The sequence below is a fragment of the Carassius gibelio genome, chromosome A2 (assembly GCF_023724105.1).
Source record: "Carassius gibelio isolate Cgi1373 ecotype wild population from Czech Republic chromosome A2, carGib1.2-hapl.c, whole genome shotgun sequence".
NCBI lineage: Eukaryota > Metazoa > Chordata > Actinopteri > Cypriniformes > Cyprinidae > Carassius > Carassius gibelio.
Genome location: NC_068372.1, coordinates 18,304,621 through 18,319,726, shown reverse-complemented (window position 1 = coordinate 18,319,726; position 15,106 = coordinate 18,304,621). Strand labels below are relative to the sequence as shown.

Below are 15,106 nucleotides of genomic sequence, written 5' to 3'. Positions count from 1 at the left end.
AGGGAAGACAGTGTGTGGAAATAAACTACCGTATGCTATCATGGGTGCAGATCATTTTAGTGAATTCCCTGCAGTAACTGTTGAATAATTAAATATTTCAAATGCTCACTTGATTGGGTAATGTGTGGCATCAGGGTCCCAGGCTGTAATAGTTCCAATTGCTATTCCTTTTGGTGTGTCCTCATTGACCTCAAAGACAAACTGAGGTCTGCTGAAGACAGGAGGCTCATCTACATCTTTGGCCGTGACCTTGACGATGGCTGTGTCTAAGAATGGGCCCAGAACAGCGAAGTTGGGGTCCTGGTGTGTGTTAGTCACCTCCACTTTCACTGTGTAAACACGCTTGCTTTCATAGTCCAATTTCTGTATGAAGATGAAGAAGATTGTTTGTTAATATTGTCGTAGCTTTATAAATCATAAAATATATATACTGATACAGGTTTTTACCTTTTTGACAACGATAACACCCTCTTGAGTTATCTCATCTGTTATTATATCGATATATTCTTTGCCATCTCCATCTACAATTCTGTATTTCATTTCAGCATTTTCTCCCTCATCACCATCATTGGCTTTAATTCGACCAACACTTGATCCGATTTCTGCTGACTCATAAGTGCTTAGGTGGTAAGAACCTTGAAAAGGAAAGAGGTTATGCTCATTTCAACCATATACAACAATTGTATGCCCTTTTTGGTCTCAATTCTAAGCCCGTCATGGCCTTTAAAGTCAAAATCTATCTTATTTAATTACTAAATGCATTCTTTGTGGGAAATACTTTTTTTTATTTTTTATTTATTTTAGCTCCATCTCACTTGGAAATGCATCAGACATACAACTCACAGATAAAGACGTACAATATATCAGAAAAACAATTTAAACAATAGATGGGTTGCAGTGCATGTTCAATTAACAAGCATTTTTAAGTGAGTGATATCTTACTGTATGCAAAACGTGGCGGGCTGTCGTTAACATCTGTAAGGGTGACGTTGACCATGGTGGTTCCAGACAGACCACCCATCTGTCCTGCCATGTCTTTGGCTTGTATAACCACCTGATACTCATTCCGCACTTCTCGGTCCATATTGGAAAGGGCTATTCTGACAATTCCTACACAGAAAAAAAAAAAAAAAAAAAAAAAAAAAAAAAAAACATATATATATATATATATATATATATATATATATATATATATATATATATATAAACACACACACACACACACACACACACACACACACACACACATACATATATATATATATATATATATATATATATAGATATATATATATATATATTTTTTTTTTTTTTTTTTTTTTTTTTTTTTTATGCAATGATGGCTGTTTTGCAATTCCGGGTACCCTACTGCATACTAAACAGAAACTTATATTTACATTTTTCTTAATAATTTATCTAATAATTTGTTTTATAGCACTACATTCTTAAAGGGACAGTGTTTACCTTTCATTGTGTTTATACTTTCATCTTAATATTTTGCATCTGTAAGTTTTATATTGGAACATTTATCAAACCTAACTTCCATTCTTCACAGAAAAGGTAATAAAACAAGCCCAGCATAGTAATTTGTTTTATTCCAAATTTGTATTCTATTTTGTGTAAAACAAATATTCTAGTTGTAGCTGGATGTGTTAGCCAGGTGCAGCAGTGTGATCTTTATGCTTCAGACATTCCACATAAAAAGTCACATCCCTGCCTCACTTTGTCAAATGGCCTCAGGCATCCATCGTAGTAGTATGTCAGCAGAGAATATGTTTTCAACAAGATGTTTGGAGGATTCACCTGTCTCAGGTTCCACAGAGAAGTAGGGCTGCCCTTGCAGGATGCTGTACACTAGTTTGGCACTGTTCCCGTATGTGGCATCATCTGCATCAGTGGCATTGACTTCTATTACAAAAGTACCTATAAAAAAGAGAGACAAACGAGTTTTGAGGAATGGAAAGGGGAGAAAATGGAGATGTTTGATTACGTCTCCTTCTTCTAGTTTATGGAGACACCCAAAAACATCAACAATATAATAAAATGTCCTCAGATTTGCCAAAATTCAAAAGTCAGCCATCAGAAATCATTAGCTTCTCATCATTTTTTTTTTTTTTTCAAATACATTGCATTTATTGACATACTGTATGCCAATATCTATTTCTCCTTATAGTCATTTTAGGATGAGCATCTGAGGCAAATATCAACATTCCACTCAAGCATAATTGAGAACATAACTGAGTTCCTATGGGTAGCAGTGGAGAAGATACAGCCCCTTTAATATTAAGATTAAACCAATTTGCATCTATACACAACTTTTTCGGATAAGGATTGTGTTTGGAATTACATTTATATGATATTCAATTGCTCAGATGTGAAGAACCAAGCTCTCAATAAACTGATTATACATCGCCTCTAACCTTGATTTACCACCATTCCTTAAACTGGAAAACACAGATGGTATTGGTTTTGTCCCAGGGTTGTGTGTCAGAGGGTAATGGGTGCTTCATAATATGATGACACTTTGCACCTGATTGAGGGTAATAATTTCATAAATAAGATGTACAGCCCCTTGTATTAGATTCCAGCTGAACATGAGAACCCATATCAGAGAAGGAAGAGCATCATTAGATTTTCTTTGGGGAGACGATACCAAACAGACTGCTTCACTGCTTGAGGACTGACTTGATTGGAAACGGGATAACCAGAGGTTATTATGATGTTACTGAGAAGCAGCATGAATCTCCTGAATATTCATGCGCTGTGAATATTTATGATGCAGTGTCACTGCTAGCACAGAGTCACTGATTGTGTGAGACAGTGGTGATAGATGATGTGCGAATGGGAATTAGATGTAAATAGAAAATGTGATAAGATGAGCAAATACAATCTCCTCCATCAGGCACTACATCAGGACTCAAGAGAGGCAGTGCCTAGCGGGCACTGGTTTTTAATATTTACATATATTTGCATTTGACTACCTGAAAATGGTTTCCTAGATTCCTAGAAAACTGCTTTATTTAGGTAATAGGATTATTTCTTATTATTAATAGAACCATGGTACCAATCATATTTGCTATAGATATTTTTATTTACTTATGCGGCAACAAACACCAAATAATAAATAGAAAATGCCAGAACTCATTTTAGAATGTTTCCTAGTACTTTATGGTCTCTAGACCGCTTTACTGCATCAAATTCTCCTGTGTTTTTAAAAATAATTTATGTGGCGCTATAACTCGTTTATTATTTTATTTTCTATTCATTATTGTTTTTAAATTTCAGGACACACACACACACACACACACACACACACACACACACACACACACATAATAAAAATAATAATAATAAAAATAAAATAAATCATGCAGAAAATGTTGTGTAACTATAGGTCAACATGTTAAAGTATTAAATCAAAGACAAAACAAAACATTAAAAATACAAAACAAACAAATTGTTGTCAAAGTCTAACTCAGTTTTGTCTAAATCCTTCGCTAGTAATGTTGAGTAAAACATTTGAGTTTAAAGACTTAAATCAAAGCCAAAACATCCCTAAAATATAAATAAATAAAAAAAAAATAATATGAAAGACTTAACAACAAGATAAAGACTTCAAGGTGCTGCATGTAAGTTTTGACTCCACTAAAGCTTAAAAATAACATAATATGTTTGCAGATATTTAAGATACATGCTAAGTTAACATACCGGTTTATCTGAAAAACTGTGCTAATGTCAATTAATCTCCTTTGAAAATGTCTGTCGTTGTTTTGGTTTGTGAAACCCGCCCACTGCCATTTTACTCAATTGTATTTCAGCACCCGGGTTGCCAGTAGGCAGGAAAACACAGCACATTTCATTTTATTCGTCGTCAATCTGGCAACCTGCATGCATGTGCATCAAGTCTCAGGAGGAGGGGCTGGGTGAAAAAAAAAACCCTCTCCAGTATTTTGAATTTGGACTGCAATTCCTAGTTCAACCACTCTGTGTCACTCCTAACATACAGCACATTTAATTCAGAGCCAAAACAAAGCAACCTTAATAAAACAAAATATTGTGAAAGTGTAGCTCACTGTTGACTACACGCTCTACTCCATAACACTACATGCTCCAAAGACTTGTCAAATGAAGAAAAAAAAAAACTAAACAATTCTAAAAACCAATAGCACTGAGGCATCCTTGACCTTAAAACACTGCAGTGACAGGAATATCACACCCTGGTGCAGTATTCCAGGGAAAAAAAAAAAATGCACTTCAAATAACAACACAGAGAGAAAAAGTAATTTTCATCCACTCACCGACATCTGACATTTCAGGTACACTGGCAGTGTAGACAGCCTTGGTAAATTTGGGCTCATTGTCATTAATGTCATGTATCTTGACAATGAATTCAGTGGCAGGCTCCAGAGGGAGCCCCGTGATCTTGTTGAAAGCCTGGGCCTGCAGTGTATAAGAGGCCTTTTCCTCTCTGTCCAGTCTCTGTGTAGCATGTAAATCCCCAGACTTCTCATCAATACGAAAAACTGTGCCTGCTCCTTCCCCAGAGAGAATGTATCGGGCAGTTCCATCCCCTCTGTCTTTGTCTGAGCGAAGCTGCATGGACAGAAAACAGACTGTGACTTCACCCTTTTTTTTTTATCACAATGCACAATAATTTGTGGATATTTTCAAATCAAAAACTGTAGAGTAATAAAAAGCCATTCCTTCAACAAAATGTTAATATGATATGCTGTCATGTTTTATTAAACAGCTATGTTTTCAATCATGGCTAGCAGCTTAGAAGAATCATCTTTTGGAGGGAAAGCTCTCTAGGGACAAAAGAAACACATAAAAGCCACAGTCTTAAGAGTACAAGTCTTCAGAACATATTCCATTAAATACTAATGAAGCTTTTAGTCCGTTTTTACCACTGCATTTTCATTGCATATCCATTTGCATTTCTAAAAATACAAAATGTTCCTAGACATTTTAGAACATGATTGATTTCCATGACTTTTCATTTTAATAGTGATAATACTAATCAGAATTGTATTTTTTGCCAACTTTGTCCTCACTGTTATCCTGCCACTTGGAATAAATTCATAAAACTGGATCTCATCACTGTCCTCTATATAGTATTATATAAAAACAGACTGATGTATTTTATTTTATTTTATTTTATTATTATTATTATTTTTTGCCATTTAATTAAATTCTGTTTTAGCATGTTTGTCTTTTTGAAATGGCCTAATAATAATAATAATAATAATAATAATAATAATAATAATAATAATAATAATAATAATAATAATAATAATATACATAGTAATAATCTAAAATAACACTTTATTTGAGAAAAAAAATAAAACAAAATAAAATAGTGTAAACTAGAATTTCCCCTAGTTTATATTATTATTTATTTTTTATTATTGTATTTATTATAAAGGAAGGTTTTAAAGTCTGGGAGTAAGAACAAGCCTAAAATATAAAATTCTTCACTGCAACACTTTAAATGTTAGGTAAGACTCATTAAAAAAAAGAAGACATTAAACATTCTTTTTTTTTTTCCCTTTAAAATCGTAGAAGGGGAAAGAAAAGTTCCTGTAATTGAAGAGTCACCCTGATTCATCCCACTGGTTGGGTCATTTAGTTTCCCTTAAATGAGTTTATTTGCCCTTAAGCTGTCCAACTGTCACCATCTGATGCTTAATTAATTAAATTTCAACCAGTGTGATGAGACTATATGGGTTCTAACATGCTTCAGTGAATCAAAAAAGTAGGTGTTTTGTGCATTTATGTGTGCGGATGCAGGTCCTGCATCTGGTCAGAGTCATGGCCATGTAATGCATTTATCCTGGGCTCTAAAGGCTGTTTTTAGAAATAGCTAGTGGTCTGAGTCCACCAGCTGACCCTTCAAACACACTCAGCAGGATCTCATAACAAACACTTTATGTTATCCACTCTGACTGATGGAGAGGGCAAATGAAAGACGAAGAAAAAAACATCACAAAGCAGAATGTTCCAAAAGCAGCTATTTATCTGGCCTTACATAAAAGCTGTGCTCTGACTTAGACACTGCACACTATACACTCTCTACATTATCATACACTCTCATACACTATACATTCTCAAAACCCTCGATTTAGTAAATGTCTGCTGTAGGGTTTAATGTAAAAGTGATTTGTTTGTAATAAATCTAAACCTGTTTGAATCTTTTGTTTCGAAACGCATACCAAACCAAAGTCATGATTTGAACAAACAAGGATTCATTATGATATACTTTTTATATAATTTCAATCAACTTTAATGGTATTCTGCTATTAGTAGATTACACTTTGTAGGCTACACTTTGTTGCATTTGTATGGAAAGGACGAGCAGATGTCCTTAGTCAACAATCAGTTTGCAAAGTAATTGATTCAATGTTTTGTAAAGCATCACTTCTACCATCACAACGGATTATTTCAGTGAGACTGCGATGCCTTTTCTACAAATAAAAAGGACAGCGAAACTTACATTAAAATTGAATCTCAAATCAGAACTCGGTTTCGACAAAATAGTTAGCTAGCGTTTTTGCATTTAAACAGCAAAATAATCAATAATGAATGTATCATGATCTTTCTAGAATCGAATCATGAATCCCAGAATCCGACTGAATCGTAATATTCATTATACCTAATATAGCTGAAATCACAAGACCTGAATACAAATTTTTAATCTTTTATTCCTTTACACGGTAAAAAGATAAATGTATCTCTTGACTTCCCTGTCAAGAGCTGTTTCGGTGTCCACTTGTTCAATTTGGCGTTTGTTTCGTTTTTCCAACTTATTCTTAATTTAAGAGTGGAAGTAGCCATTAAATGTATGTGGCTTCCAGGAATTTGTGGCTGTATAAACTTCTAATCGCAAATAGGTATTTCTTATCCTAATATTTTAATGTATTGTCGTAATAATAAACACAACATTAATATATTGTTTGAATTATAATCACTGCTCTAAATTTATATTTATCTATAGATGTTATGAACCAGAAGTTTTTTTTTTTTTTTATATTGAAAAATAAGGTTGATTTGCTACCTGCAATTAAAATTTGACTTGTAGCCAAGTACTCCATTAAAAGTACTTAGTCTAGCATGCCCAACATTCATTGACCATTTTGACCAAGTGCCCTTATTAGTATGTGTTATATGCTAAACAAGAGTTATTGCGGGAAAAAGAACACCGTTTTAAGCCTCTTTGATGTATTCTATGTTTTCTGTATGTATACAACACTGTCAGTGTTTTAATAACAGGGACTGTGCTGCTGAATGTCAGTATGGACTCCTCTTTCATGTTTAATGTGGCATAAATATAGCATGCCTCTGAACCGCGGCTTGATGAATTGCAGAGCCTTCCTTCACACAGCCACTGCAGATGGGTTCGAAGTCAATTGGGGGGAATGAAAAAGAGTGAGTGAAATAGCCCATAATTGTTGATTCCTGTCAGGTCTCTGCGGAGCCACTTTGTCCTGGAAATGAGAGCGGTAAAAAACTAAACCCTGGTACGAAGCATTCCGTCTCAAAATGACTCTCTCTCCCTCTCTTGTTCACTTTCTGTCTCTCTGCCTCTGTGAATATTCATGCCTCAGTGAGTGTGTAATTCATATTTGTGCCACTTAAAGTTCTTTGATGATGGCATCAAGTTTTTCAAATTTCCTGCCACACAGTGCTGTGTTTAAATCCAGTGTCAAACCATATAAAACTCAGGAAAATGAAAGAGTAATGCAAAACTCAAGTGCTTGCATCTCCTCCAAGCCCTGTTTTGCTAGACAAGAAGGCTTTCTCTGGGCCTGTGTTATCGTGGACACTCACCTTGCCAACGTACTGATAGTTACTTCCCATGTATTCCTCCGACAAGAAGAACTGCCTCCACATCCAGTCCCTCTTGGATCTGTGCAGCACCAGTTTATCTCCTTTCATCAGATGGTTCAAGTGAAAGAGATTCCCATCACTTCTCTCGAGCAATATGACTGGAGAGCTCAGGTGCGGAAAGACCAGGGAAAGCAGCCAGAGGAAGTGATTCATTATCATTGCAGCCAAACGATCGGTACAGTGGCAGTGACTCCTTATTAATAAGCTAAGAAGGGAGGGCAGTGCTGAATTGAAAGGGATGTAGATGGCAACATCAGCAACCCTGACATTGTAGAATTGCCTTTGATCCTCCTTTGATTCCCTATAAAAAATAATCAAAGCAAAAAGTTACAGTGTGTTGGAGGTTATTGCAGCCCTTGTCAAGTTGCAACACCCGTTTCTTACACTGTAATCCCTTTGTTGTCCATGGAGTATATCCCACAGGGCCCTCATGCAGTATTCTATTCACAAAAGATCAAACATGTAGCCAGACACAAAACCTTGCATATATAACATGCCTTTGCAATTAACAGAAATGCCTGCATCGGTAAACACAGCTAAGATGGCTTAGTACACCAGGTCTGGGTCATGGTCAGGACATACTGTTATCATTGGTTAACCAAAAATGTTCCATTATTTATGACAAATTAAAAACATTGATGATGAATAAATGAAAAAAAAAATCAATACAATTCGTTTTTAATAGTGTTTATATATTAGAATACATTGTTAGGTTACACATTAATAGAATAAACATGTAATTGTTTCGCAGAACATGTAACATATTTTGCTTTGTTCTTATTGCATTTATAGAACTTTAACCATCAGATGATGAACCGTTGAATGATTTTGCAAAAAAAAACACATTTCATAAGATGGACTGATAATATAGCATACATCAATTATTATAAAAAAAAATAATTTTGAACAAAAAAGTTCGTAAAAAGATCTATAATTTAGTGATGATAATTCACAATGCATGATTTTTATTTATTTGTATCATTTGTTTTCCTTTTTTTTTTTTTTTTTTTTTTGTGTGAATGGCACTGTGATCGATATGACCAATTACTGTACATTTTTACAATCTGCTGTGGGGCAATATAGACAACAGTCATACTGTATAAACAAATAGATCCAGTTGCTACAGACAGTATTGCTGTCTTTAAGGATCTGCTACTAATGCTGTACTGAGCTTAAGTTTAGGGTTAGGTTTGAGTTAGGGTTATTTGTTTTAGCGTATGTTGTCATGATGTAACTATATTCACACCAAACGTAAAAACAGTGATACATCACCCACGATAAGTGTTGCGGTACTCTTGGTATTAGAATTATCTCTTGGTGTGATAGCTTTCAATAGGGATTGGTCTTTTATTTATACAGCAAAATATTCACTGTAATTTTACATTTGTTTAATGTATTATAAATAAACTCTTTATTTGTATTTGTATCTTTGCTCTATTGTATTTATGTCAGACTCTGCTCCCAGTTTTTGTGTATTATGCTTTCCGTGTGTTTCCATGCCTATATTTGGTCCTTCCTGTTCCTGTCCTACTGTCTTAATTTTACTGCAGGTGTCCCGTTTATTTCTGTTGATCCCAGGTGTGTCTCATCATCCCCTCGTCTTCTCATGTGCATAAATAGTGTTCCCTGTTCTCAGTTCAGTATCTGGTATTGTAAATGTCGTCCCAGAGTTCCTGTTTTTAAAACTTTTGTTTGCTGGCTTAAACCCTCTATCAAAGTGTTTTCCTGTGTCTCCTTCCCAGAGTGTATCATGAACATGTATTTGTGCTGTTGCATTTAGTTTGGTTATTTGTAATATTTTTCTTTATTCTTAGTTGAGCATAGTCCCTTTTTTTTTCCCTGAATATAGCAAATACCAAAGCATTACGTTTTTTTTTTTTTTTTTTTTTTTTTTTTTTTATCTGCCTTGGACCAGGATTCACACTTGTTTGGGCTAAAATAAAAAAAATAAACACTGATTTGGGGTAAAAAAAAAAAAAAAAAAAAAAAAAAAAAGTTATAATGAACTATATATACTAGCTGGGCTACTTCTGTGGCAAATGTTTCATTAAAATATACAGAGTTTAATCTGCATATATGATTATCAAGTAAAATAGTGTGAAATTAGAGACCAATTTCTAGAGACCGATTTTCAGCACCACCTCTGAAAATTTGTATTGACTGAAATTATGTTAACATCTTGTGCGTGATTTTTTTTTTTTTTTTTGCAGTCACAAACAACGATTAAAACAAAGTCTGCAAGTGAACGAAGTGGCAATCCTCATTCACAAATTGATTTTTATTCCAAAGCCATCTTCCTTATCCCCTTGTCCTCTTAATGTGTTTCACATCCAAATCGATTTTCAGAGAGAGTACTATAGTACGGGTGCTATAGCTACTTCAGAGCCGAGAAAAATCAACATGCGTAATGGGATCAATAACGGACCTTGATTATTTGTCACAGAATGACTAGGGTTAGATTCAAATGCTGGTCACACAACCTAAAAGCTCTTGCTCGCTGCCTCAAATAGTGATTGCTGCTGGCAGAGTGGCCTGCTGCTGTGTTTATTCCTAAGCTTTCAGGCTGAGTGTTTAAGCATGACAGCTGATGTGTGATACATTCAATTAAGTGGGACTAAGTGAAACATTACTCACCTACTTTTCACCTTTTAGAATGGATTTTTCCGAAGCACATCCTTATAAATTGCAAACAGATTTTTAATGTTGCTAAATGTTTGAATGCCTATCCTGAGAGATATTTAATGCCACTATTTCTGAACTGCTGTAAGCAAATGCATCAGTGTTCAACAAATACAATAGAAAGTCTCATAATCCACGAACCAAGCCAACTTGAAGGTTTAAAGCAAAAATGTATTTAAGGTTCAAGATTGTGTACTTAATTGATTTAAAAAGGGAAACCAACTATAACCCCATAAAGCTTTGTGAACGATATGGAAATAAAATAAACACGAGCGCACACACACATGTATGTATATTTGATGTTGCATATTTGTTTGACTTTTACGTTATTTGTGGTGCTTCAGGGAAATGGACGAGTACTAAAGTGTTCTTTTGGCACAAATTATCTGATTGGTGGGGATTTCTCTGTATTATGAGTGATATAGTTTTTTTTCCAGGGATACAGGTTAAACACTGTCATTTAAAAATATGTTTTTGAGTTCTGATTTATTTGTAAAGCATGTTCAAAATCAACATTGGTTGGCCAAAGTGCTGTATATTAAGTAATATACAAATGCAGTTTTTAACATGGATCTGAAATTATAAAAAATAAGTTGAAATAGTGTGTGCTGATGTGCTTCAACAAAAGCATATAACATCGATTAACCTTGTAACTCACAATATTAAAGGTTTCTAAGTTATTATTGTTAAAAATCAGTATATATATTGAAAATGAATAGGATTTTTACTTTCCAATCTAACTATTTCACTATAATTGAAAATTTCAGACCACTAAATGCCACAGCTGTTCAATCAAAATCAAGTATTTAAGAGCACCCACTTCATTGCTGACCTCTAACTTTTCAGAACATTCATCACATTCCCACATTCTTTGTTTTTATACAGAATAAATTAAATTCAACCAATTTTCTTGTCAATATGAATGGAATTTTCACTAATAAAATACCAGTTCAATTTTTTTTAAGTTCTTGAAATAGCTTGTTGTATTCATCATTCAGCATGAAAACAGAGGCCATTTCGCTGTCTAAATATCTTTATGACTGTTTAATATGGTTTAATTAAGTGCTGTGTATTTCCTTGTTAATTCTCCATCTTGCCCCCGGCTGGCATAGAAACCATTTCTGTTTTGTAACATGTAACCCACTTTGATTATTATTATGATTGAATGCTGCAGTTATAATTTAAACTCTTTCCATGAACCTTATTAGAATATTAATTCTAGATGTGCACTGCATAATAAGCAGCCTTTGACTTCTCATGAATTGTAAGGTATAAGTGGTCAGTGATTTGGCTGAGGAAAGAGAGAGATGGGCATTAGATACACTTTCGGGACATGCCATATATCACCGATTAATTAGAGAATTAGCATTAATGCCCGCAGCTCCAAGTCAAGTACACTTAGTCCTTGTATCTAAGCTATCAAGGAACCAAATCTGGGCTGAGTAATGACATATAATATCTGAACCCCAATGTTGTTGTTTTTTTTTTTTTTCCTGTTTGCATGAATTTTGCTATCCAGGTGCAAATGCAAATCTAATTCAGATTTCTATGTCCATGACCGACCTTGCCGTATGTACACCAGCTTAAATCTCCTACATAACTGCATATATTTAAGCTCTAGTGAGTGACATTTACATTTAAGGCACAGAAGACACGATTATATCCATTAATGTAGCATTTGACACCAACAACAAGCCACAGATGCAACAGTTACCACTTGGGGGAGCCCAAGACCTTTTTCTCTCCTCTCTTCTCTGTATAAAGCTAGCAATCACTCCATCCCTCATGCTGGACGGCTCTCACAGCTGGCCTCTCCCTTGCAATATTAATGCCCTGTCTTCTTTGTTTTGAAACTTTGGTACAGATCAGACATGCACCATGTTGATTGCCTACCTGGAGGATCGGCTTTGATTCTGCCAGGTTCACAGACTCAAGGCAATCATTTACACCCCGAGTTATTAGACAGAACACTTTTTCTGATTTTGCGTGGCTCTGAGGATCTAATGAATTCAAAAGTGAATTTCAGCAGGAGCTGACGGAGGTCTTGTCTGATTAAAAAAATGATGCGTGTTGTCGGAGAAGGTCTAAGAGGAAGGGAGGGATGTGTGGTTCACAGTTGCAGATGCTGGAAATGCTCAATACCAGTGCTAGGGGTTTAACTGATGACTAGAATTCAGATGAATGCAAGATCCCTGACCTTTCTAAAATGCTTTTTTATAGGTCACTTCCTCAAGTCACTATGTAAATGTTATTTCACTACCTCCCTGAAAAGTAAATACATTTGGTTGGATCTTTCACCTCATTTATGAAGCAAAATATCTCTTTTTGAGGCAGAGGGAAATAGAGAGAGATGATATCAGAAGACAGAAATGGAGAGAGAGAGAGAGAGAGAGAGAGAGTTTCCTTGAATGGAAGCATGTGGGGCTTTATCTCATTATTTATCTCTATGTTAAAAGGCAATTATACATGTGGCACCAGCTCAGAGGAAGTGTGCGCTTTAATTTGTGTGAAACAGTCATGCCATTATGTGTTCATATCAGATGTAAACATCACAGTTTGCATATACTGGCTGAGTTCAGAAGCACAGCTAGAAAAATCAGATCTAATCTCAAGTCTAAGAATTGGTTTTAAACAGAAAATATGCAATGATGTTTTAGGTACACAGTCAAGAATCATTCCTTATTGGTGAGAAAGCATTCAAAGAGATTTGCTTACAGTCTTACATTTAACGTACACAGTCACAAATGATACACAACAACTGTCATGAAACCTAGAAAAGGCTCATGGATATCCGACACGAACATTTTCAAACACAGAGTGCTGTTTCTGCAGGCTTTGTGTTACAGCTTTGCCAACATACTACAGAATCTGCAGCGCTTTAGCAGAAACCCTGGGTTAAGGCTCACAAACAGAGACAGTGGGGCATGAAAGCAATTTCCCTTCGTCGGCTGTGATATGTTTTATGTCAAAGATCAAACACGCATGCAGACCTCTAAACGTGTGCACACCTCCTTCTAAAAAGCGATGGTGTAATGATAGGGATAGAGGGAGGATTTTAGAAACTTCAGCTGTGACTCCTGTGGGTGATAAAGTTCAACTAGATATGGAATGGTTTGAAGAATATCACACTTTGTTTACATTTAAATAAATATATCATAATATTATATATATATATATATATATATATATATATATATATATATATAGATATAGATATATAGATATACTGTATATATATATATATATATATATATATATATAGAGAGAGAGAGAGAGAGAGAGAGAGAGAGAGAGAGAGAGAGAGAGAGAGATTGATCGATAGAGCTGATGGCTGGAAAGTCTGTGACATTTTGACAAAGGGCAGAAGTCATTCAAGTCTATAACATTAAAAATCCAATCCATGATGAGGTTGTTACCATGGAAAAATGAAATTCCATGCACAATCAAGCATTCCAAAGTATTTCGGTTAAGAATTGAGTTTGGCCTCTTGTCAGTTCCAAAGCAACAATTTCGAACTAGTAATAAAATTGCAAAGCTCTTTCCATGCCATTTAGATAAGCTGGCGTTATCTAAAGAGTAAGATGCATGAGGCTCTTACCTTAACAAAACAGAATCCTGTGCTCATCTGAGAGCATGTCATCCTCATGGAAGTACGATGCTGGCTTCTGTACTGGCCTCTTGGCAGCGCTCAGATTCCAAGACTGACTACAGTTGTGTGTTAGACTCCAGCTGCCTCTCTCTCTCTCTCTCTCCCTCCCTCCCTCACACATAAAGCCCTCTCTCTCCTGCTCCATCCTTTCTTTCTTGCTCTACTGGACAAGGATGCAGTTTGCAGAGGGGAACAGGCTCTGATTGGTTGCCATTCATAAGATTGTGATTGGGGATGGAGTTGACTGGGAGGAGGGAGCGAGGGGACTGTTGGCTACAGACCAGGGCACTGAAATGAGGACAGTGGGTTTAACTCAGCAGTCATGATGACTTTCAATAATTAAATCTTGGACTAAAAATATTGGTACAGGGCAGAAACCCGAGGTATATCCGTGACATGCTAAAAGCCTAACAAAGCTGATCAGCCTTACAATGGTTTTCGCAAGGGCGGTTTTCATCGCACACATAAGCACAAATATAACTGTCAGATGTTTCAGCTGAAAACATAAATCAGATCACTCAGTGGAGCCAGCAGTCTTTCTCAACAAAAGGAGGAGTTTCATGCTGTAAATAATAGAAAGAGTAACAGGAAATTAAAAAGAAATAAAGAATACATCAGCATCTGAAAATAAAATATGGATTTTGGGAAATGAAAATCGTAAATTTCACATACAAGACTTCCGACGTATGTTCAGAAAAAAATACAATTTAAAACTGATTTATGCACTAAAATATGTTTAGGTACCAAAAGATTAACTGTACAGTTCATTATTATTTCTCTAACACCACTCTAATAGTGTGTATAAATCAGTTTTGGGTTTGAGTATTTTCTCAAACTTCCATTCAGTTTCACTCTCGGTTTTATAGCAAAACTGCATACATTTCAAATACA

General features: G+C 35.3%; 1 protein-coding gene across 1 annotated transcript in view; it reads right to left on the bottom strand.

Moving 5' to 3' along the window:
- LOC128029388 (cadherin-10-like) overlaps positions 1–14,272 on the bottom strand; it is a 32,452-nt gene extending 18,180 nt beyond the window's left edge. The window contains exons 1-7 of the mRNA XM_052617151.1: positions 14,165–14,272; positions 7,828–8,188; positions 4,299–4,593; positions 1,804–1,923; positions 943–1,110; positions 448–635; positions 110–363 (exon numbers count right to left, since the gene is read on the bottom strand). Coding sequence (XP_052473111.1) covers positions 110–363; positions 448–635; positions 943–1,110; positions 1,804–1,923; positions 4,299–4,593; positions 7,828–8,046 — 1,244 coding nt within the window. The 5' untranslated portion in view covers positions 8,047–8,188; positions 14,165–14,272. The remainder of the gene's footprint in view (positions 1–109; positions 364–447; positions 636–942; positions 1,111–1,803; positions 1,924–4,298; positions 4,594–7,827; positions 8,189–14,164) is intronic.
- Between the last annotated feature and the right edge of the window lie 834 nt (positions 14,273–15,106).